This window comes from Mytilus trossulus, unplaced genomic scaffold (assembly GCF_036588685.1).
Source record: "Mytilus trossulus isolate FHL-02 unplaced genomic scaffold, PNRI_Mtr1.1.1.hap1 h1tg000024l__unscaffolded, whole genome shotgun sequence".
Taxonomy (NCBI): Eukaryota; Metazoa; Mollusca; class Bivalvia; order Mytilida; family Mytilidae; genus Mytilus; species Mytilus trossulus.
The window spans coordinates 1,254,061-1,278,719 of NW_026963290.1; the positions used below are offsets into that span (position 1 = coordinate 1,254,061).

At 33.7% G+C, this 24,659-nt stretch overlaps 2 protein-coding genes across 5 annotated transcripts; both read left to right on the forward strand.

Annotated features, from left to right (window-relative positions):
• Window positions 1–6,942: 6,942 nt before the first annotated feature.
• LOC134698955 (uncharacterized) lies at window positions 6,943–8,962 on the forward strand. Its single transcript, XM_063560637.1, has one exon. It carries the CDS (start codon window positions 7,017–7,019, stop codon window positions 8,814–8,816), a length of 1,800 nt encoding a protein of 599 aa, XP_063416707.1. The 5' UTR covers window positions 6,943–7,016; the 3' UTR covers window positions 8,817–8,962.
• Window positions 8,963–11,355: 2,393 nt separating this feature from the next.
• Window positions 11,356–22,538, forward strand: LOC134698961 (cocaine esterase-like). 4 transcript variants are annotated; one of them, XM_063560644.1, is made up of 5 exons: window positions 11,356–11,398; window positions 13,761–13,807; window positions 17,281–18,821; window positions 21,160–21,341; window positions 22,155–22,538. In XM_063560644.1, the coding sequence occupies exons 3-5, from the start codon at window positions 17,302–17,304 to the stop codon at window positions 22,250–22,252; spliced, it is 1,800 nt and encodes a 599-aa protein (XP_063416714.1). In that variant the 5' UTR covers window positions 11,356–11,398; window positions 13,761–13,807; window positions 17,281–17,301; the 3' UTR covers window positions 22,253–22,538. The 4 variants fall into 4 exon arrangements, with proteins under 4 accessions (XP_063416714.1, XP_063416713.1, XP_063416716.1 ...); XM_063560643.1 differs by lacking the exons at window positions 11,356–11,398; window positions 13,761–13,807 and adding an exon at window positions 13,506–13,641; XM_063560646.1 differs by lacking the exons at window positions 11,356–11,398; window positions 13,761–13,807 and adding an exon at window positions 13,506–13,641 and having other exon boundaries at window positions 21,160–21,329.
• Window positions 22,539–24,659: the final 2,121 nt, after the last annotated feature.

Sequence of the window (24,659 nt, forward strand, 5' to 3'; positions counted from 1 at the left end):
CAAGACGTCATTATTTCAGATATTGTTTAAGTTATAAACTAGTATACAGTATGTTGTTTTATAAAACTTGGTTTGAAAAGCTTTTGAGGTGACTATGCTAAGGTTATACAAATAGCAAGTACATTTGATTTGGTCCAAAACTTTTATTTCCGTATGATGTCTTTTACGTCCGACCAAAAAGCCTCGGCATTCTATTGATATCAAAGTCAAAAATTCAAAATTACAGCAGCACCCGGTAAACTAATAATGAACAAAATCTAAGTATCCTTTGCACCATATTTCAACCTTCAAATATGTCTTTTAGATAGAACAAGACCACATTTGATTTTGGTGTACGTCTGTCATACATCAAGGTCACAGTGCCTATTGATAAACTGATAATAGTCATGGTAAACATATCATTTTAAGGTCTATGGTGTCCTTGAAGTCACTGTCGCCAGAAAGAGAAAAAAAATTTGGTGACCTTTTGGTTTTAGGATATCAACCGTATATCCAAACAAATTTGTTTGGTGCAGTCCCTTTAGAAAAATATTAATAATTAATTTTGGGTCACGTCCGTACAGTTACTTAAAAAGTTTTAAAAAAATATATTTATATCTACTTGTGATTGATTGCATCATTGTCGTTTTGAGTGTAGAAAGTAAAATCACAAAAATACTGAACTCAGAGGAAAATCAATTTGGGAAGTCCATAATTACATGGCAAAATAAAATAACAAAACACATGATTGATGTCTGCTGGTTTATCATACTACACTTTTGCATTTGTATCAAATAAACTTGCATGAAAATTAATTCTTCAGAGAAAAAAACGATTGAATTTGAAGTCAATCAGTCGCGGGTCAAGGTTACAACAGTAATGAATTGATATTTGGCTGATTTTTGTCGTCCCTTGGAAATACAGGTAAGAATTTCCATCTGAATATCGCATCATCGCATTATAGTAAATGACATGAAAGGCTATTCAGTTCTCAATGTCAGTCATAAAAATAACTTGATTTATTTTATAAGTTTGAAGTGTATGTCTTACTCTTTATGAATAAAAATAAAATATTCCTACATCTATATAGCTTTGAGCTATAAAAACCTCTTTTAACAAATAGATTCGACTTATGTATGTACGACATGTACGAGGTAGTGTGGGCTATATGTCAACGGCAAATCAACCAAACTCCAACAAAAAGAGAAAATACGATATCCTCCAAGATAAACAACTGGTTATACCATACACAAAGCACTAAATATTTAGCAATGTACAAACCATGTACAAACCCATAGCGATACAAATTGAATTCATTTTGATCAAAAGACATCGTGAAACGAGGCAGGGAACCCCATATAACCAGGCGTAACTTACTTTTCGACAACAAGGGATTCTCTTAATCCAGTCATGGATTACCTTAGCCGTATTTGGCACATTTTTTTGAATTTTGGGTCCCAATGCTCTTCAATTTTGTACTTGTTTGGGTTTATAACTATTTTGATCTGAGCGTCACTGGTGAGTCTTATGTAGACGAAACGCGCGTCTTGCGTACTAAATTATATTTCTGGAACCTTTGATAACTATTTACAATACTTGGTCGATGCCAATGCTGGTGGACGTTTCGTCACCAAGGGTATCACCAGCCCAGGCACTTCGTTGTTGACATGAATATCAGTTATGTGGTCATTTTTATAAATTTCCAGTTACCTGTTTCGAAAACTAAGGATTTTCTTAGACAATGCATAGATTACGTTATCCGTATTTGGCACTACTGTATTTGAACAATGCTTTTCCACTTTGTTTGACTTTTTATAAGCGTCACTGATGATTCTTGTGTAGACCAAACGCGCGTCTGGCGTACTAAATTATAATTCTGGTACTTTTGATAACTATTAGTTAGTCGTATCTCTTGATTTCAAAATGTTAAATAAAAAGTATTCTAAAAGCTTAGAAGGGAAAGAAGTTTGATGTACATGGTACTTACTTACTTGCTTACTGCCGTTGTACGCCATTTCAAAGAAGGCTGTTTCTCATTGGAAAACACAAAAGCAAAAAAATGGAAAATATTCTTTACCAATTACCTCTTATAATATCCCTAAATGATTGCTAAAAAGGTTCACCAATACTGTTTGGAATGTTTTAAGTCAATTCTTCCCACTTCTGGTTTTGCCCGTTTCTACCATTTCAGTTTGTCTTTTTGCAATACTGGGTTGTACACAGAAACCTTTAAAAACAATTCAACAGTAAACAATGTGGCACTTCAGAATACAAGAAACATTGCTGATGTTAATCTACCTGCCATAACATCCAACGACTTGGTAAAAAACTGACGTTGTAGCCGTTAGGCTGTGTAGCAAATGACGTCGCCTTATTTGATTGAAATAACTTATTCATCAACTATAACTCGACTGGGTCTATAGGTGGTCATTTACAAGATATGAATACCTGCTCTGAAGTTTCAGAGAACAAAAAGCAATTTTTTGGCGCAAAATAATTCATAAAAGAATGTGCAATAAATTTTGTCAGTAAATTTCTAATTACGTGATTTTAATTTTCATTTAATCGTCGTGACAAAAACGAAAATCAAGAACGTTTTACTTATTTGAACTAGATAATGGATTCAATGAAATATAAAACAAAGGAAATGTCTAAAAAAAACTTGCACGCGGTTCTAATTTTGCGTCAAGAAATTTTTGTAAGGTCAAATTCCGCCATGTTTAATTGTCTCAGGAAATTTAGGTATTGATTTTTCTTTACAAAAAGGAGTACTGAGAGAATGATAGGCAATGAAATGAATATAATAGTATGGTGACCAGAGTGAACATTTTAAAAATTTAATCGTCAAAAATGGTATACGGCTGTATCATATATCATTCGAATCAAAAATTTATGTATTTTAAAATTAATTTGGTCGTCAAAACTAAATATGGTGCAGTTTTTCAGAAATCGAGATCAAAGGTCAAACACCATTTTCCATACATAATTGCAATGGATATTAGATAGCAACTAAAATACCTTATCGCATATTTTTTTAGTAAAACAGCATGGGTTCTGTTTTTTTCATTCAATTTTTCACCCAAAAATTAAAAAATCATCCTAAAATAAACTGTTTCGATAAAGTGAAACACTTTTAAAAAAAGGGGGATGATTTTTAACTAAAAAAGAAGTATGTTTTCGAAACAATCATTATTACTAGCATCAAAACTATAATAAATGAATATAAAATACGAAAAAACATGTCTGCTTTAATATAAATATCTTTTATTACCCAATATAAGCTAAACAAATAAGTTTTGTACACTTAGATTAGGGTTGGTAGACGCCAAGTTGACAACAAACTCTATAAACACAGACTGATATGTGGCTTTCAAAAAACTTTTTATATGTTCTACTATGCATTACAAGGAACACAAGCCAGCGCAGAACATACACACAATTGTAAAACGTATTTTGGATTACTAGAACTGCATTTAACTGTGTGAAAACTTTAGATTTTTAATAAAGGTATCAGAAATGCACATTCAATTTGCAAATCGCACCAAATGCGCTAGCCTTACTGTCTGTTAGGGCATGTGTATGAAAGTTCTTGCATGATTCTGATCCTTGGCAGGATCATAAGTCGGTACATGCAAGGTTTTGGTCGACACAAACACACGACTATTTACATTATGACTTTCCCTTACACGAACACACGAGGTCATGAAGAAAATCTGCTGACATGTTTCCTTCAAAGTAGACAGGATGCAATGAATCTTTGAATGATTTCCATCCCTATTCCAATAATGAAGGCAGGGGTGGTTTTGAAAGACAAGATGCATGCCAAATTTTGGTCTGAAATGAGGCACTAAGGATATGCTGTCGAAGCGCCGTTTCAGAGGGTGGCAATCTGACCAGACTTGAATCCTTGCTTGTAGCAAACTAAACTCGAAGTTTGTTAATGTCCTGATGGCAGGATGCATATTTCTGCTTTTGGTCGTAAAGTCTTGCCACAAACCGTCTAGAGCGTGATATAGCAGTCTCTGTGTCGGAATCTCCTAAAGTGTACAGTTCACTGAAATGTCCAGGGAGCACTAATAGAGGATTTTAATGAACTTGACCAGGAAGTCACCAAAAAAATTAATGAGAGCCTGCTTATTTTCTTTAACAGAAAGAAATTTCTTCCAGTCGGGGACATTTCTACCTTCAATTACTTGAAACACATTTGCATGAGCAGTGCCTTTGGTACGACGCTCTCTTTCAGCTGACTTAATGGAGTGTTTTACATCATACCGATCAAAAACTTCAGCTACGTATACTTTTTGTGCTTTTGTAAAACAACTTGCTAAATAATTGCAATAGGCAAGAGCAAGATCTCCAAAGGTTTTATGTTTCTTTGCATCCATGCACTGAACTATAGCCATACCGTCTCTAATGTAAATTGTCAACGAAGGATCAAAATCTGGCAAAGAAAGAACCGGCGAGACTTCATTTTCAAACTGGTTTACTAGATCTGATTTACACGATTTTCTCATGGAACAAAGAAACCGGGATAGGCCCAAGTGGAAGTGAGAGAATAATTTCAATAGTAACATCATCACTGATGTTAGCTAAAACCAGAGCACGTCCAAAATCAATTTCTGGATTTATATGGCCAGTTATAATTTTGCCAGATTAACACTTAAGGGTTGTCTTAGCGTTTATATTTTCAAATGTTTTCAATTTGAACTTGGTAATAGGACTATAGAAGCTTCCGGATAGGTCTAAAGAAAGCGCGCTCTTAACAAATTTTCTGCACATATTTTCTCCTTCATCTACTACAGAAAGCAAAGAATCCTGAACTTCTCTAGTAGCATGCATGCCTGTAGAGATATTAATGAGACAAGGAGGGTCTGCATCTTTATCAAAGGGGTCAGTAATGGTTTGGTTCAAATGAGTTATTTTTGCTTGTTCAGTTCCCATATCACTCCAAATGTGCAATTGAATGTGCCTTGCTTTTGTCTGATAGAAAACTCCCCTAGTTTAAAAGCTGGTTCGATCTCTGTTGGTAGTTCGAGCATATCAAGAATATATACAGGCATCCATCTAGAGTAATTTGTACGGTTGGTAATGTAAAAAGCATTTTGGACGAAGACATCAAATCTGCCGACCAATTACCTTGTCGTTCTGCTCGTACATTTGACAACATAATTTGAACGGCAACGAGGAACATGTCATGTCCCAATATTTGAAAGTAGGTGATGCATCGTGACCCCATTCTTTGAACAGATCAATAAGAGGCTGTACATGATCTTCAAATAACTTTTCCAGTCTAGTTTTAATGTCTGAGTCTTGGTCCGTTTGATCACATATACCTGTATGGAACTCTAACAACACATTCCAGAACGCAGAAAGTATCTGATCGAAGTAATAGAGACTAAGAAACACGACAAACTGTGGAAACCACCAAGCCTGAGAATATGGCGATTAAAAATGTCAGGCTTCGACCATTTGACCTGTTGTGCGATTGCATAGAGTTGCTGGTCAAATGTTTGAATAGCGTAATCCTGTCCAGCATCATTAGACATGTCAAGACATTTCTTCATGGCAGTATACACTGTGGTCATATCATTCGGTTTAGTCTATAATTGGAGGATATGCTACAACTGTAACATCGGCGCCCTTTTTAGACAAAAGACTATTGTACATTTGTCAAAAAGGAATCCTTTAAGTAAATATCATCTTTACGCTAACCAGCTGCAGCAATAAACCGCGATTTTCTGATATGTGTAAATAAAACTACTGTTGCATTACTGCTTTTCTGGCAAATTACACATTTTTCTAATATTAAACTTGGTTTCAGCCGCTTTGCAGTACTTGGGCCAAGTTTCAACGGTTTTCACTGTTGTGCCATCTTTTAGGGGTTAGGCCAGACCTCAATTTCTAAAAATAACTTTCAACTAAATAATTCATATTCCTTTTAAATAAATCAAACCTAACAAACACAACCTCAAAATTGAACAAACAACAAACAAAAATATCTAATACCCAAAACTTTGACCCAATACAAGTAATATCAAGTGATAATTGCTATATAGTAATCGAACATATGGTGCGCTCGAAGTTCAAAATCAATAAGGTTTATAATATCAGATCACCCGTACCTGACACGACTTTCCGGAAATTAAGTAAGATTGTATTTCAATAGTGAATATTTTGAATGCTATTTTACATCTTTTTGTGAAATTTATTATGATAAAAAATTATGTCACTGAAAAGAGTATTTGCTGAATTTTCACGTTGCATGAATTAGTTCATATTTTAAAAATGCGTGCGTTCTTGCAAAGTATTGAAATCCGGTGAAGCGACAAAATGTCCAAAGTTTTAGAACTTTGTATCTTCATATTTATTTAACAAAAAACTTATAATGTTACTTTTATTGCTTAATGAATAACATATTATACGTGCTATTCAAATCCTATACGGAATACATATATTTGGTAACGATTTAAAAAAAAATTGCCGAAATTACATGCCTTGTAGAGTCCACATTTCATGTCAGTTTTGCTAACAAAACGGCAAATTAAAAAAAAAATGCACCGTACGACTTTTTGACGACCAGTAAAGTAAACTCATTTCTCTAGATGTATATCAATTTTTAGCCGTATACCCTAAAGTGAAATTAAACTCTGTTAATAATCGCCTTTTCACTATTCCGTCACCGTACTATAAGTCATGGTTAGTTTAAAAATAAATAAACAAAATATGTGTTGTGTTTTTAAAGCCTGTCAGTGTATATTGCAAACATGCGATTTTATTAACAATTATTTCAATGAACTTTAAGTCTTTTTTGATACATTTTATTACAAAAATAGCTCTGTTCGAATGAGTTGACATGATTTTTATCTAATCAGTAACAAAATGAATATGATATTGTAACATGTACAGTTAATTCTACGTAAAATCAGGAAGTTTACATTTGATAATAAGGATTTTATCAGGATGAAAGATCATACATCACATGATTTTGAGATAAATCTATATTTGTCCAGTAAGTTATCACCTGACTTGTAGGTACAATGGCTACACGTCTTAAGCGTAGCATTGAAGAGGATTATTTAACATGTTCTATTTGCTTCAATATATTCACCGATCCTAGACAGCTATCGTGTGGACATTCTTACTGTTTTCAATGTCTAGGGGAATATTTAAAATCGACGACTTCTTCACAAACTTGTCCAACATGTCGACAGGCAATGAACTGTTCGAAATCTACAGAGATTCAAACGTGGATTCAAACTTTACCACAGGATCTTCTCCTCATAGGGATAATCAATGCTGTGAAAAAACATGATCCTGATCAAGATCACGATGACGATGAGACTATCAATGGTAGTAAAACATTACAAGAAAAAACAGTGTGTGATAAGCACATGAAATGTTTTGAATACTTTTGTACTGATCACCAAGACATCCTTTGTAGTGAATGTGTTTCTGAACTTCATAAAGAGTGTGTGTCATCCCCGATATCTGAGTTACAACTGAGAGCTTTATCCGAGCTAAATGAAATTGATTCAAATGTTGTAAGACATTTAAAAGATATGTCGGAAATTGAACAGAAAGGGATTTTCAATTTAGTTTCGTATCAGAATAAAAAAGAGGAAACATTGTTTATTCTTTCCTCTCTTCGTAAACAATTTGAGACGTTTTCTTCGTTGATTTTGACTGATATTAAAGCAAAGGAAACCAGTCTTAATTGGCCTGAAGTAAACATGAAATCAGTATTGAAAGCTATCAGAATACATCGCTCACATTTAGAACAGTTTAGAGATGATATTGTCACTACAACTCGGGAAATAAACGTTGTTAAAAAGCAGAAAGATGTTTTGGAGATACATAAAGCCGCTGATACGTTACTCAACAAAGCTGAAATAAACTACTCTTGTTTTAGAGATTACAAGATATCATTTGAATCGAATGATATACTGATATCGTCCATATCAAAAGTAAAAGAAGCTGCAAACATAGAAATATCTTCCGATTTGAATATTGATTACCATGCAGACGAGACACTTTCTCTGATAGAACCGGAAAGGGATTTTATGATGTACAGAATACGTGAATTCTCAGTAAATCAAGAAACAAATCTTTATAGATCGCTTTCAGGCATATGTCTTTTAGACAATTCTCTAATTATAATTGACCAATACAATAATAACGCCATGAAAATGACTCTAGATGGCGAATGCGTTGGAAATTGTTCGCTTACAGAACCCTACCAAGTCTGCAGGTCAGGAAATACTGGGATCGCTATTACATGTTGGGACAAAAATATAATATTCATTTTAGATACAGAACCAATTCTCTCAATTAAACAAGTAGTAAAAACGGAAAAACATTATCTAGGCATCTCCGGTGCTGGAAAAGATCGTTTTCTAGTGACATCACCTGATTCATCAATTGACGTCATTTACACTTCCGGGGAAATTTTGTTTTCAATCGACTCGCGAAAGCAACGTAATATTTTTTCTTCGTTGTTTAGAAGAAGTGCATCTGTACCAGTCAGAGCAATGTTAAAAGATGAAACAGTGATAATGTGTGATTCAATACAAAAAACTCTTGTATGCATGGACTTTGCTGGACGTATTTTGTGGCAGAGGAAAATACCGGGAATTTCGAACTTTACATGTGGTCAGGAAGAAATATATTGTACACTTCCATGTTCCAATAGAGTCTTAAGGCTAACATTTGATGGAAACATTACAGACAATACGTTCTTAAACATACGCCATCCATGGGCTATTGATACTCAGGGTCAAACTATTGTAATAACGGAAGATTCACCGTCCGAGAAATATCACATTATCAAACTGGAATGAGTTTAGTTTACTTGAACTAATTATTAGGGGTAACTATGGTACTATGTACAAACATTAACCTAGTTCAAATATAAAAATACTTCGCGAGATTAACCGACAAACATGTGTACTTTTTTTAAACGATTAAAGTGCATTTTACCTTCTAATATTCATAGTTTCTACTTTTCTGACTCGTTCTCTCGTGACTCAGATTTTGAATAACGCTGTCTGATAAGGGTAGCATTTCTTCCTTCGTACTGTTTTTTTTGTGAACTAGTATGTTTAAAGATCCAGCTCAGGATGTCGGTCTAGTACAAAGCAGAGTTAATATTCATATATTACGACATTTCCTTATTTTGAAAATGCATTTGATTTGCCACTGGACAATATCATTAGTTACCTATTCTTATTTATATTGTTCATCTCGAGTTTTCTGTTCCTTAACAGAGATTGCCGTTAAATGTTATTCTTTTAAAATATCAACAATAAATGTTCGGACAATGGTTAAAAAAACGTTTATTAAAACTCGTTGGTATATATTTAGACGACCGTGTGTTATCTAACGGACAAATAATTACCAAATATTCGTTATAAAATATAATTGATAAAATCTTCCTCTTGACCATAGAAAGAAAGGGTGCCTGTTGTTCTGATTTTAGCATGCAAATACAATATATGGGTTTTATTAAAATTTTAAAAATGTTTGGTCCTCAATGCTTTTCAATTTCGTACTTTATTTGGCCTTTACTATTCTTGATTTGAGATATTCACCGATGATTTTTTTGTGGACCAATTGCTCGTCTGGCATAAACAAAAATATCCCGGTATTTATAATGGGGTGTTTCTTGCCTCTCTATGTCATGGAAAGTAGCCAATCAAAACACTTTATCATACAATTAAAAAAAAAAATTGTACTTAATTTTATTGTAAAGACAAGATGAAAACTCCCATTTCCTTATTTTCTTGCTTACTAGTATTGCTTATTTATGAAAAATGTACGTTACAAATGTCTAGAAATAACACAAAAAGGGGTACATAATATACGTCAGTTGTACATCAACCTAACGACACACGCAAAAATTGAATCTGGAGGACGAAGTTAGTGAATCAAATTAGCTAGAACCATCAAAATTCTGACATCAACACCATGTTCACTAAAAAAAATCAAATAAATAAAGGCAACAGTAGTATACCGCTGTTGAAACTCATATATCGATAGAAAAAAAAATAACCCTTATGATGTCATACTGACGAATCAGAATTTGACAGGCGGCGTTGAATTAGCGAGTACTCATTGAACCCTCCGTTTTTAAATTAGTCAGCAAGAGGAATACCAAATGTATGAACGAAGGAATAGTTCAGAAAAAAAACACCACTATTTTAAACATCTTAATACACATACATTTGTACTAGCAAAACAACAAGATGTGATGAGGAAAACGGACTTTTTTCTTTCAGAATACCATTGGAATACTCACCTTTTTTCGAATTGCAGTATGAATCCAAGTTATTTACACTCTACATGCTCTACTGTTGAAACAATTCGTTTTATTGTAACTAAAGTTTGTTGTTTACACAAAAGGGTGATTGGAGTGCTTTGTTGTACTTTCTGGAATTGTTCGTGATTATTGATTTTTTTTATGTATAATTTAGTGTTATAAATGACTCATACTATTCAACTTTGTAGGATTACTCTCGGTTTTAAATGAAGATCGTTGTATACGATTATTTGTTTTTTTGTTAGTTTAGAAACCAGAAACCAGAAAAAGTTTTAAGAATGAATTAATGAATGGTGTGCTACCGATAGGCTCATATTCTTCCTTCAATGTTTTGATAAGTAATTTAAAAAGGCACATTGTGAATTTAATAGAGAGCTGAAGAACAAATATTAAAAAATCAAGACAAAGGCTCAACGCATCTGTGATAGAAATACCAGGACCGCATTTTTTCATTTTGTCCGATGTATTGAAAATTAGTAACTCAATTCAATTCAAATCTTTATTGCCATAAAACTACATGTTTATAGTATGTGACACAACATAACAAAATGAAAAATAAAAAATAACGACCACATTTATTATTTCATTTTTTTCTAATGTCTTAAAGGTTTATCTAAATATAGAATTCCCAACCTATAAAATGTATTCTGTTATCATATTCTTTTTATAGCCTTCATTTAAATTTCGTTCCATTTACTGACTGTATATTATGATCATTCCTTATATGGACTGCAAAATTTTGGTGACGGAGATACTTTTTTTTCTCCTATTCCTAGACAAACTATAATCCCCCTTGTAGTTAAATGTTTTGATCTATTATTATTATTATGAGTCTCAGAACCTGCAAGTAAGATACATCAATATTTCTTTAGGTATCTTACCTGTCTAGTTGTGTATAGAGTATTTTGTTTATGTATGGAGAGTCTACTAGTGTTTAATCTTTACTTAAAAGTCTGTTTTACTTTTTTGTTTGTTTGTTTGTTTGTTTGGTTTTTTTTGGGGGGGTCTACTAAAGAGTACTTTTTACTTTAAAATCCCATGCGACTTTTTTTCTCACTTTTAGTGCTAATAGCAGTACAACCTGTTGAATAACCAAATATATAAGTAAGTATTATAACGTTACATCATTTGAAACATTATCTATCCATTGGTGTACCAGAATATTGTATAAAAGGTGTGTGTATATATATATTATATATATAAAAGAAGACGTGCTATGTTTGCCAACGAGACAACTCTCCACAAGATACCAAAATGCCAAAGAAATTAACAACTATGTGTCAACGTACGGACTTCAACAATGAGCAAAGCCCATAACGCATAGTCAGCTATAAAAGACCCCGAAATGACAAATGAAAACAACTAAAACCAAAAAAAAAATGACTGTCTAATTTATGTACAAAATGATGAACGAAAAATAAATATGTAACACAGCAACAAACGACAACATCTTTTAAAATAACAGGTTCCTGACAATGGAAAGGCACATTAATACAGCATGTAGCGGGGTTAAACATGTTAGCGTTATCTGCCACCCCCTAAACTGGGACAGTGGGGTAACAGTACAACACAAGAAGAAACTATTACAAAAGAGTTGAAAAAGGCTTTACTCATCAGATGGATACAAATAGAAATACATATAACAAAACAACAGCGTGGACGTGACCGGGTACTTGTACATAACAACAACAACAAAAACACTAAGTACAGATATGAGAGCGAGTTCAAAGCCAATGACAAATAATAAATAATCAGGTATCTAAGACTAAATTATCAATCAGTGCACATTCAGCATCCAATGTATTTAGTGTAAAGCCGTCATAAACAGTCAGAGAAAAACATGACCTTGTACAATGCCAAGATACAGAATTCGGCAGATTATAGATCCACGAGAGTCCATTTATATAAAACAATAATATTAAGATTGGTTTTAAATAACTGATAACAAAATCAATATTAATACCAATAAAAACAGTATTCAATGATCTAATGACAGTGTTGGACTTTTAATAATAAGTTTATTTAAAGGATCGATATGTTTACCAGGATCTGGTTGTGTCAGTCTAAATATTGATCTCTGATTACGTTATACTACATATGTAGTGGTTGTGTTTACAGTTAAATTTTTATTACACAAAATTGAATTCTCCATGAATTATCTATACAAATGCCGACAATTTTGCACAACCGGTAGAGTGAAAAGGTCCGATGATTTGTACTTTTATTGAAAAAAGTATGATAAAGTCAAATTGTCAAAAAAAATCTATAGATTGTAATTAAGGACCCCCTCCCCCCTCAAATCAACATCTAATTTATATTTCTGTTTAAAGAACGTGCGATATATATATCGATCGACCTACAGTTAAATGTTTATAAAAACGACGTGATAACTAGGGCCATTCCAGTTAATATCTAATAAAGGGGGTTGGGTGGTCCTTTCTGAGGGGTGTAAAATTTATACATCTTAGGGTTGATTTTTTTTTTCATCTGACACGTACACTTATACGCAAAAAACTTCTGAGGGTCTTGCAGCAGTAAATAATTTAAAATAATTACATTTTAGGGGTTACAAAAATGCCTATGTCAGATCTTAGGGTGCTTTTGAATGAAGACAGTTACGTATCATGCATTATCTCAGGCGGTATTGTATTGAAAATTCTGATGGGTACAATCCTTGCAGTAAAAAAATCTGATAGGTAATGTTTTCCCAAGTAAGACCATCCACCCAATATGAACAGAAACATCTGATAGGTCTTAATTTTCAGATCTGATAGGTAGTTTTTCATGATGTTTTTTTCTGATACGTATAAACAAAATTCTCCCAATCCATCACCACCTGTCAGAAATTAACTGGAACGGCCCAAGGTAACAAACAACTGTTTATCTTATCTAAACCGTCAACGGGAGCATAGTTACTTGAAGACAGGAAAACAATTACCCTCCACCTTTTCTTCCCAAAATCCGTTATTTTTTAGTTTTCTATTAATTTCAATTATTTTCGCGTTTTTCTGTATCATAAGAATATCAATATACTATAAATTACCTGTATTTGCTATTTACTATCAATTCTATTTTTACTATCCACAGCGGTCACTGGCCCATATACATTTGTATGCTGTCTAAATAAGGCATTTTAAATTATCAAGTGTAAATGGGATACCTCTGAGCGCGCCAAGAAATGGTCTCGTCCACACTGTGAACAACTATATTATAAAATGACGTCTAAATAAGGCATTTTAAATTATCTAGGGTTTAATATTCAGGACTGTCCGTTTTATATATAAATAAGATAGGTAAAGAATATTTTCTGTTATGTTTGCACAGCTTTAAAGAATAACACACCCGAGGTAAGTGTGTCTGTTATGTTTGCACAGCTTTAAAGAATTACTCGTCCCGAGGTAAGTGTGCTTTTTTTTTCTCCAAGAATAATAAATATCTGTGTATGCATATCATGCAAATATTTCAGATCTCAACACAACAGAAATGTAAAAGAAAAGATCTTAAAACATTGAGGTAAGTCAGCACATAGTGATATTGTAAGTTGCCGGGATAAGAATGACCAAACACGTTGAACTGTGTAGTGGTTAGTGCATCGTACTGCTAGCACAAAGATTCCTGGTTCGATTCCCGATCCGGGATGAAAATTTCAGGTACTGAATTTACGGTTCTCCCTTGACATCATTTGCGAGAATGGTCTATAGGAAACGATGATAGTCCGTCTGAAAGGGGCGATACATGACTGACCCGTGTTAAGAGAGAGGCATATCTCTTGCACGTATAATACACCCTTGTAGATTTCGAAAAAGAGCAGGCTAATGTCGCTACAAGGCAGCACTCGCACCCGCAAAATAGAAAGTAAAATTGAGAAAGGAAATGGTGAATGTGTCAAAGCGACAACCACCCGACCATAGAGCAGGAATTAATATCAGCTGCAAAAACTTGTTTCCCAATCCACTATAAATAAATAAATATGTTTAAACTAAACATATACTCAACAAAACGATTCAAAAAATCAACTTACAAATGTAAACAGACCTTTGCCATAGGTATTTCAGAACAAGACAATTTGTTTTGCCCTCCCCCTTTTTTCAAAATCCTATATTTATTTGTTTCTATCAATTTCAATTATTATCCTGTTTTTTTTCTGTAAAATGAGACATACATAGACTACATAACTTGTATTTACTATTTACTGTCAATGTCAAGTTTACTATCCACAGCGGTCACTGATATATAATATAGAAATGATTAATTTAAGTGCAGGTGCTTTACACTTCATGGTTCTTATTGAAGACATCCCTTGATTACCAAATACGGTATTTTAATTATGTAAAGTTTCTTTTCTGGGACTATCTGTATTACAAAAAAAATTGATGTTACCGGTAAATACGTCTTACTGTGTTCTGTTATGTTTACAAAGGTATGTGTGTGCAATCTTTTTCTTTAACTTAGGATTTCGCTATATATTTTTTTTTAAATTAAATTTGTCATATTATACTGAATTGAAAAATGAAATAAAATAATGGTGTAACCGTTCATTTCAGGAAGTTCGCTGCTCAGTTTCAAAATAAATAACTTTTCATAAAACAAGTATATTGATAGGGGATTAATTGAGGAATCAAAAAAGCAAAAAAAAATATAGGGGTCAATTTGTTTGTTTTCGAAATATTAGTCATTGGAATTTTGGCGGGAAAATGTTCACTCTTGACTTTTCATAGCTTTCCCTTTGAACAGTTAAAGTTCTCAAAAACTATTAGAAAATTAATAAGATTTTATAAGACTCTTACAAATTGTTTATAGAATCATATTCAAAACAGTGTGGTCCTGGCCATTGATTGACGACCTAAAGTATCCCATTGACTGGGACAGATTAGGTGAACGCTTGTCTGTAACGACCATTGCTCACTTCTTACTTATTATAGGATTTAAACTGTGGGGTCACCAAAGGTTCTTATATAAATTAACGCCTTTAATAATAAAATAATTCGAAAAATTATTCAGGAATAACCTTTATATTTTGATTTATATTATTGATATAAATCAACACATCGTATTATTCCGGATTCGTTTTTCGAATTGCTTTTTTTAGGTGTTGAGAACCTTTGGTGACCCCACAGATTCAGTGTCTTTAACAAGTACATAGTGAGCAGTGATTGTTACCGACAAATATTCACCTAATCTGTCCCAGTCAATTAATGGCCAGGACCACACTGTTTCGAATATGATTCTAATTATACACGTAAAAGATTTTTTTTAAAGTGGGGGTCCATGGGCAAAATTTTTGAAGGCATTCAAATGGATAAAACCAGATAATTTCGAAAATCTGACAAAAATTCAAAAACATGACAAACAAACATCCTTCTCACCATCTGCCTACCAAAGAATAAATTTTAACGCCTGATTTTAACCCGTTTTAGCGAAAATTATGATTGTCAATGCCCATTTTAGAGAAATATTTTCAACTTGATTTATAATAAATGATATATTTATAGATTATCGTTGATCATCTCAACGAGATTGATTTTCTCGCTTGAGCTGGTACAGCGAAAGTGAGAAAAGCAATCGAGTTGAGATGAACAATGATAATCTGTTTATCGCTATTTTACAATGTTCAATTTCAATGTCAATTTCATTAGCAACGCCACGTGACCTCCTTAGTTTCTAGCGATATTTTTTCCATCTCAAGCAAGAAACATGATATGAAAATTATCACAAAAAAAGATCAAAGGAAAAATGTACAAAATAGCGATAAAATATAAGGAACGTTAAAAGACTCAAGACAATATAAACATATCATATCCTAGATAAAATACAGCACTTGGAGTCTAAAAGATTAAATCAAATGTTAGAAGTCCGTTAATTCTGGTCTGGAATGCATATCCTAGATAAAATACATCTCTTAAAGTCTGAAAGGTTGATTCGAATGTTAAAAGTTCGCTATAGTCTGGAATGTAAATATTCAAGAGAGGCAACAAATGGAAAGTTTTTCACGACCTTGACTGGCTATAAAGCCCTTGCACGGTCGGTCAAGAGAGGATCTGGCTATACCCTCTATACAATACTGTTCATAGAATTGCATTAGGTACCGTTCTTTCTCTTTATCTTGTCTAGATTGTGGTGCACATTCGTCTATACTTCATTTTTTTTTCTCGAATATTTTGTTTGCAATTTGATAAAAGTATTCAGAAAAACGTAAATAGCTGGATGACAACTATAAAATTGCTCATAATAATGGGCATGAAACGACTCTGGACCATTATTTGTTCATGGTTATAGTAAGGTGATTATTATTTCCATATCTCCGAAAGAAGTCATCACACCATAAAATCTAAAAATCATAAATGTGAAAGGTGTCTGTTCCCCGCATGCATATTTAGTAAAGTAATTAACGTTTTTGGAGGGAAAATGGAAACAACTCGATATAGCAGCGATTCCTCCCTGTTTTCTGCATAAGTAACAGATTGTAAAAAACGTAAAATTGTCTACAATCTTAAACGCATCAGACACCGGACATTTTAAACGAAGACTTAAAAACAATTTTTGTATGGTATTATTGCCATTAAAATGTATCTAACATAGATCAAAGAGCAGTCTTCACAGTTGGGCAAAACCCAAAGTGTATAATGCAATTCTAAAAGGCTCCGGCCTTGGAAAAAATGAAACAATTCAAATGAGAAAACCAAAGACTTAAAGTATGCTAAAATAATATACGAATAACACATATGAAAGACATGTAGTAACCGAAGACGACCACTGAATTACAGTCTCCTGATTTTGGACAGGCACATACATATTGCGTGTTTAGTTAAACAATTAAGAAGTAGCAAAAAGTTATGCCAAATTTGAACAAATAAAAAAAAAAAAACGGTGACCTATAGTTTTTAGTTTCTGTGTCATTTGGTTACTTGTAAAGAAGAGTTGTCTCATTGACAATCATACCACATCATCATTTTAATACATAAATTGTTATTTCATCTTTCTTTTAGGTAAATCATAGTGATACCACAATGAAATCATCGTTCAAATGTTTCAGTTTTATTTTTCTATTTGTTCTTATTTGTGCTGACGACACAACAGTTATAAATTCACCGTCTGGACTAATCAAGGGACTGAAACTGAATTATACCAAAACCTTAGAACCTTTATATGAATTCAGGGGAATACCTTTCGCCAAACCACCAATTGGTCCATTGAGATTCAAAAAAACAGAACCACTTAAAAAACGGACAGGAGTTCATGATGGAACGAAATTCGGAGCAATCTGTATGCAGCCGGGTATCAATTTCATACCTGAACCAAGTAGACCAGCCATGTCGGAAGATTGTTTGGTATTGAATATCTACGTTCCAAGAAATTTAAACGAATCTTTATCAGTAATGGTATGGATACATGGTGGCGGTTTTTTGACCGGTTATGGGCACCAATACGATGGAGGAAAACTTGCAATGGAAGGAAATGTTATTATTGTAACAATAAACTATAGACTTGGTGGATTTGGATCTTTTGCTGTAGGTCATCCTGCAGCAAGAGGGAACTATGGTTTATGGGATCAAAAGATGGCACTACAATGGGTACATGATAATATTGCATCATTCGGAGGTAATCCTGAGTCTGTTACAATATTTGGCCAATCTGCGGGGGCAGGTTGTGCATCATTCCAGTCACTTATACCTTCAAATAAAGGACTTTTTCAGCGAGTTATTGCACAGAGTAGTACTGTAAATAGATTTAATATGCTAAAAGATAGTACTGTTGAAAAGTTTGCTGCAGAAGTAGCTAACAAATCGTCCTGTCCATTCGGTAACAAGAAAGTATTTGCTGACTGCTTAAGACAGAAAACTGCTGATGAAATACTTGAATGGACCAACCCTGCTGCCTCAATGCAAGCGGACAAGATGATGTTTGAAGCCATTGTAATGCCGGTTGTAGATCGTGAATTGTTTCTTGAACACCCAATAAACAGTCTTGAAGACAACTCGTCAGATGTGTCCCAGTTTTTCCGTTCTATAGATTTCATTGCGGGTGCTGTTTCGAACGAAGGATCCTTACTATATATGTCAATTTCACCGAGCTTTCAAGAATACTATAAATTTAATTTATCTATAGGTATTCCTTCGAAAGCCGTTTGTGACGGAATATTGTCACCCTTTGTGGAAACGTGGTATGCTAACAACTCAAACGTCATGGACAAACTGTGTAATTATTATTCCACAGAGTCTGTCGTAAATCAATCTTTAAAAGCAACCGATGCCTGGGCTGACATTTCATTTAACTTTGGTATCAACAAAATGTTAGAATATCACTCTGGAGGTAACACATACCAATATGTGGTATCAAAATTAAGTCCAAAACCTTTCGGCCCGCCTCCTCCGTCATGGTTCAAAGGTGTCGGCCATGGTGATGAATTGATTTACTTTTTCAATATCACAAAATTGCTGTCACTGAATGAAGACGTGATACTGAATGAAAACGATGAGGATTTTGGGAAGAAAATGATAAGCTATTGGACATCTTTTGCTAAAACAGGGTAAGAGTAATGTTGGATACCAATATTAGTGGTTTTCGTGGGTACAGGTGAACCACGAATTTAAATGTTCAATGAATTTCAAATTTCTATCAGGTTGTAATTAGACTTTTGCAAAACCACGAAATTTCATATCCACGAAAAAATGCAGGTTTTGGGCAATTCACGAAAATTGGTACACACGAAAATAAATGAATCCACAACAGTTAAGGTTTTATTTTACAAACTCAAAGTCGTGTTAATCTACTTACAATGAGTACTTCTGAAAATTAATCCTTAGTTTTCACATGCAACACCTTTGAACCTACTTTTTGGTAAATACAGAACAGTGACGGATTCATTTTGACGAAATACTTGATTGTAATCTTCATAAGAGTATCAACATGCCCATCTTTGATAGATACACTTAGTAAGTATATCTAAAAAATCGAGAAATATGATAGAGCATATGTCCCTGCTAGAACAAAAACACAAGAGTAAAGTTCGAGTAGCACTTAGTCTTTAAATGTTGTGCCTTTTATAAAAGCTATGTCAATGTGAACTATTATATATAAAAATGATGTTTCGATGGGAAAAAATAGTCTCAGTACGAGTATAGTGCCCAGTATAAACAGTGTATAACTTGCAAATTTTTTTTCATACACTTTCCCAATTTATTTCTTGACATTTCATGCATGAAATATTAAGTAAGAGAATGAAATTAAATGTTAAGAGAATATGGGTGCTGAATCTTTATGTTTAGTAGTGGTTAGATCTATTTAAACATTTAGGACAAAAATTGAGGCTCCCACAGGGTACCCCCCTCAAGTCGCAAGGTCGCTTTTAAATTCGTCGCAAGGTCGCAAGTTGTTTTTAGAAGGCCCTCAGGTGGGAAGTCGCCTCTAAAAAGCCCGGAGGTGGCAGGTCGTTTTTGAACCTGCGGGAGCCTCAAAATTAGTATGTCCGAAACTGTTGAACTGTATTTCAAACCCGTCAATATTTTGAGTTAGAGCTGCATGGTAGATATTTCTATAATTTTGATATCATTTATCCCGATAGTAGTACACAAGACTGTGAAAATATTTTTGAGATAAAACGGGTGCGATTTATTTGATTTGAATTTATTTGTCTAATAAAAATGCACTTCGAAATATCTGTGTTCTTGTGCCTCCTATTCGTTAATAACAACATAAAAGCAGCGCCTGTATATTGAATATCATACCTTCCCAGTTGATACGATATTCCAAAGCTTACATTTCCTATTATGATTTCCTCAGCAGAAATATGCTGCTTAAAGGGAATTTGAGGGTATCAAACCAAAGGTGCAAAGTGGTGAAGTTGCAATCATCCCTTCGAAAAAAGAAAGCGTCATGCATTTTGATGATCGTTAGGGATTATCTGATTCAAATATAACGAATAATATGTTCCAACAGTTGAAACCGCAATTCCATTTTCTCTTTTTGGGATTTAACATCACAAAAATTGTAATGATATGAGGAACATTACGATTTCTTCGGGTAAAACTGGATCTGTTCATCTTTCCATAGCCCTCATTAACCGGTATTTGCCTGATGACGGTTTGGTTTTTTTCATTCTTCGGTTTTCTGTTTTGTTTTTTGATTGTTTTTTTTTGCATGGTGCTGTCAGTTTGTCTTGGGGACGGTAGGTGATCAGTAGACTTTTACTCTAAGAGCCTTGCGAGACGATGAGTTGTCATTGGAACTTTATTGAAGTGTCAATGGGTCGTCAATATAATTTTACTTTTAGATTCTTGCAAAGACGGTATTTGGTCATTAAAATTTTAACTCTTAGAATCTTGCGAGACGGTGGGTGATCTTTGGAATTTCACTTTAAGAGTCTTACAAGACGATGGTTAGTCAATAAGACTAAAGCTAGCGAACAATAAGCCAACAAACAATAAGGCGATATATCTTAAAACCCGAACAACTTAATAAGACAGCAACGACCGTTAAATGAAAATATTTAAAAAGGAAGAAAGTTCCATCCAAATGGTCATTAGATTTTTAAATATAAGGGTCTTTCTAGACGGTTGGTGGTCATTAGAATTTAGATACATTTAATGCATTACATAATTTATGAAATGGAATCAGCTGTGTTATTTTCAAAGTAATTACCCTGCTAGCATGAATTATGGTACAAATATTTTATCTTTTATAGTCAAGAACACATTATGCCATAGAGTAAAAACAAGAGGATCTTAAACAAGGGTTCGAAATGAAAATAAAATGCAATTATAGTTTTTTTTTAAAGAAATCTATAGTTACTGATTTAAGACATTAATTTAAACTTTTTACCCGTACCCTTAAATTATAGTAACTTGCATTTTAATACGTTATTTCAGCGTGCCAGATGCTGGTAATGGGTCGATACCATGGAAACGTTTCAATATAAATGACAAAAATTATCTGGATTTTGACGTTGAGATCACACAAAAAATTAACTACAAACCAGAAATATTGGACCTCTGGTCAAACCAACTACCAGCGTCGGGTCTTGGATTTTGGACTACAGGTAACACCAAAGGTAATGAATTATGATTATTTTAGTTTCAAAAATTGTTTAGCTGTTGTTCTCATTATATATTTTTTAATACAAAGATGGCTTTTGATACTATAACATATCTTTTAAAAGACATAAAGAACAACTTGCATGGTGTATTAGATCTAGTGTTCAATTAAAGATGTTTTCAATTAGAAGACGGAAACAGTATAATTGTTAGACTCTAAAATAAAATGTCGTAAAATCTAACTTATGCCTTGTTATCCAGAATTTGGCATTTTGTAAAGTGCATAGGTTTCGAAATTCCCTTCTTCCCTTTTCTAATAAACACTTGCATCCTGCACTAAAAGTATGAGCCAAATACACAGTTCTTCGTCCTGCAGTAAAAGTATGAGCCAAATAGACAGTTCTTCGTCCTTCACTAAAAATATGAGCGAAATAGACAGTTCTTCATCTTGACCTAAAAGTATTAGCCAAAAGTTTTACACTCTTGATACATTCTAGGATTTAATATTTGGACTTTCAAATATTAAAACACAAAATGTTCCAACTTTTTTATGGATGGTATTTTTTTTAACTTTTGATACTATGAACTGAAAATGTTACATACATATGCAGACTGGTTTTACGATTTTTATATAACTACTGCTTGGGACTGTCAGATTTCATTTATTCTGTTAGGGTTTTCAGATAATAAAGCCGTTTTTGAGAATTATCTAGGGAAAAAACATATTACGAATCTTATGAAACTCAACTCCACTTGGAAAGGATACTGAAACCTTCTGTTAAATGATAAATGATATCTTGTTGATGTTTTTTTATTATTATTATTTGCAGACACTGGAGAAATCAGCAGTGCATCACTCATCTTTGTCAGCTTAACAACGGTACTGATGTCTGTCACAGTCGGACTTCTCCATACATGTAATTTCTAGCTTCAAATGCCGGTCTTCATACATGTATTTTATGACCGAAAGAAGTCATCAATGACTATCATTTGTACAATATTTCATCCTGCAATAAACAAAACCCCTATATCTTCATACATATATATAATCTTCAGCTGTCCGATTTATAATGCATTTTAATCTAAATGTTTCAGTCATGAACCATTTTATAAAAGTTATTCATTGGAGTGATAGTTTTATTATATCATGTATGTAGTGATATTTAAAATACACATTGCTAGCTTTTTTTCAAAATGAAACGCGTTTTTAGTTAATTGAAAAATGAAGGTTTGCAAAATTGAAAGATTCGAATAAATAAATTCTTCTTGCAATATGAACTGTTCTTTTTAATGACTAAAGTAGAAACATATGAATATAAAAAAAAGAAGATGTGGTATGATTGCCAATGAGACAACTATTCACAAGAAACCAAATGACACAGACATTAACAACTATAGGTCACCGTACATCCTTTAACAATGAGTAAAGTCATGGTGCATAGTTAGCTTTAAATGGCCAAGAAATGACAAATGTTAAACAATTTGTTTATGTACAAAATGACGAACGAAAAACAAATATATAACACAGCAAGAAACGACAATTACTGATTTCAGGCTCCTGTCTTGGGATCAGAACATACATAATGTGACGGGGTTAAACATGTTAGTGGGCGCCAAACCATCCCCCTAATCCTGGGACAGTGGTGTAGCATAACAATACAAGAACTGTACAAATCATTATACATGTTATAAAAACAACGCATATGATCGACAGCAACAAATAACAACCACTCAACCACAGGCTCTTGACTTGGGACAGACACATATAGAATGTGGCAGGGTTGAACATGTTAGCAGGCGCACAACCATACCCTTACCTGAAACAATGGTGTTACAGACTGTACAACATAAGAACAAATTTAAAAACAAGTGGAAAAGGGTTGAGCTCATCAGATTGCTATAAATAGATTGAAATACATCTAACAAAAACACTGAATTTACGTGGCCATGTGCGTGTACATTCCGACAATAAAACAAATATGTACTCGCAGTTGTAGTTCAAAGCCAATGACAACAAATAAAAAAATCGTGCATCCAAGATTAGATTATCAATCCGTAAACATCCAATGGATTTAGTGAAAAGATGTTATAAACAGAGAGAAACACGACCATGTGCAATACCAAGATATGGGTATAGATAGATTGTAACGTCATGAATATGTATAAGAAAAGATAAGATAAGATTAAGCCTCGGTCACACCTTACCGGATAGCTCGAACGGACGCCTAACGTATAACTTTTTTTCAATCCGTTCATGTCCGTTAGACGTCCGTTCTTATCCAATAGGCGTCCGTCCATATCCGTTGCATGTACGTTTGAGCGGTACCGATTGTCAGGTTATCTGCATGTTGATATCGTAAAATATCAGCTGCGAGACATAATATGAAGCTTTTTGTCGAGTGAGCGTAGCGAACGAGATCAAAAAGCCTTCATATAATGCCAAGCAGCTGATATTTTACAATATCATTATGCAGATAATCTGATAATCGATTTATCGGGCTATATTTGCTTGTTTCAGAAGTGTTTTCTTTGTTTCACCAGCACACAAATGATGACTTGATAAGTTCGGGTCAAAGTTATTAACGTCGGGTCAAACATTATGACGTCGCTGATATGTCCGGGTCAAAGTTATTAAGGCCGGGTCAACGTATTTGACGTCACAAAGACATGATATGGAATAATATTAAGAGCTGAACAGAGTGATATAGACCGTGGGACGACCGATAATACGTTTTATCCGTCGACGTCCGTTCTGTCCGGTGGAAAATTTTAAGCATGATCAAAATTTTGAAGGGACGTCAAACGGAGAAAATGTCCGTTAGGCGTCCGTTTTGTACGGTACTCGTCCGTTTCGTTTTCGTTTCTTATCCGTTACGTGTCCGTTATAAATACATTCGTTGGATGACTGGCAGATAAATGCATCAACGGACTTCTAACGGACGTCTAACGGATAAAACGGACGATGAACGGATCTGAAACGGATAAATGCCAATTGAAAATTTCTCTTCTCGTCAGAAATGCCAATTAGATTTCATAAGGTTCATGAATTCTTATTATTCATATTAGGTCCGAGACCACAATTGTCGTCTCTTGATTTTCGAATATAGTCCCTAGTGTTGCCAGTGGGTTACTTGCAAAAAAGATTTGGGTCTAGAATTTTAAAGGTAAGGAGTGATTTGGTCCAGCTGAAAAAGGTTGAAAATTAGCACTTCGGAAGCTGACAAAAGATATCAAGACGCCCTAAACATAAAATTGTCCATATTTTGAGTTAGAGCCGCTGAGGTTTTCTATAATTTTGATATAACTTGTCCCAAAATTAGTACAACACTGTAAAA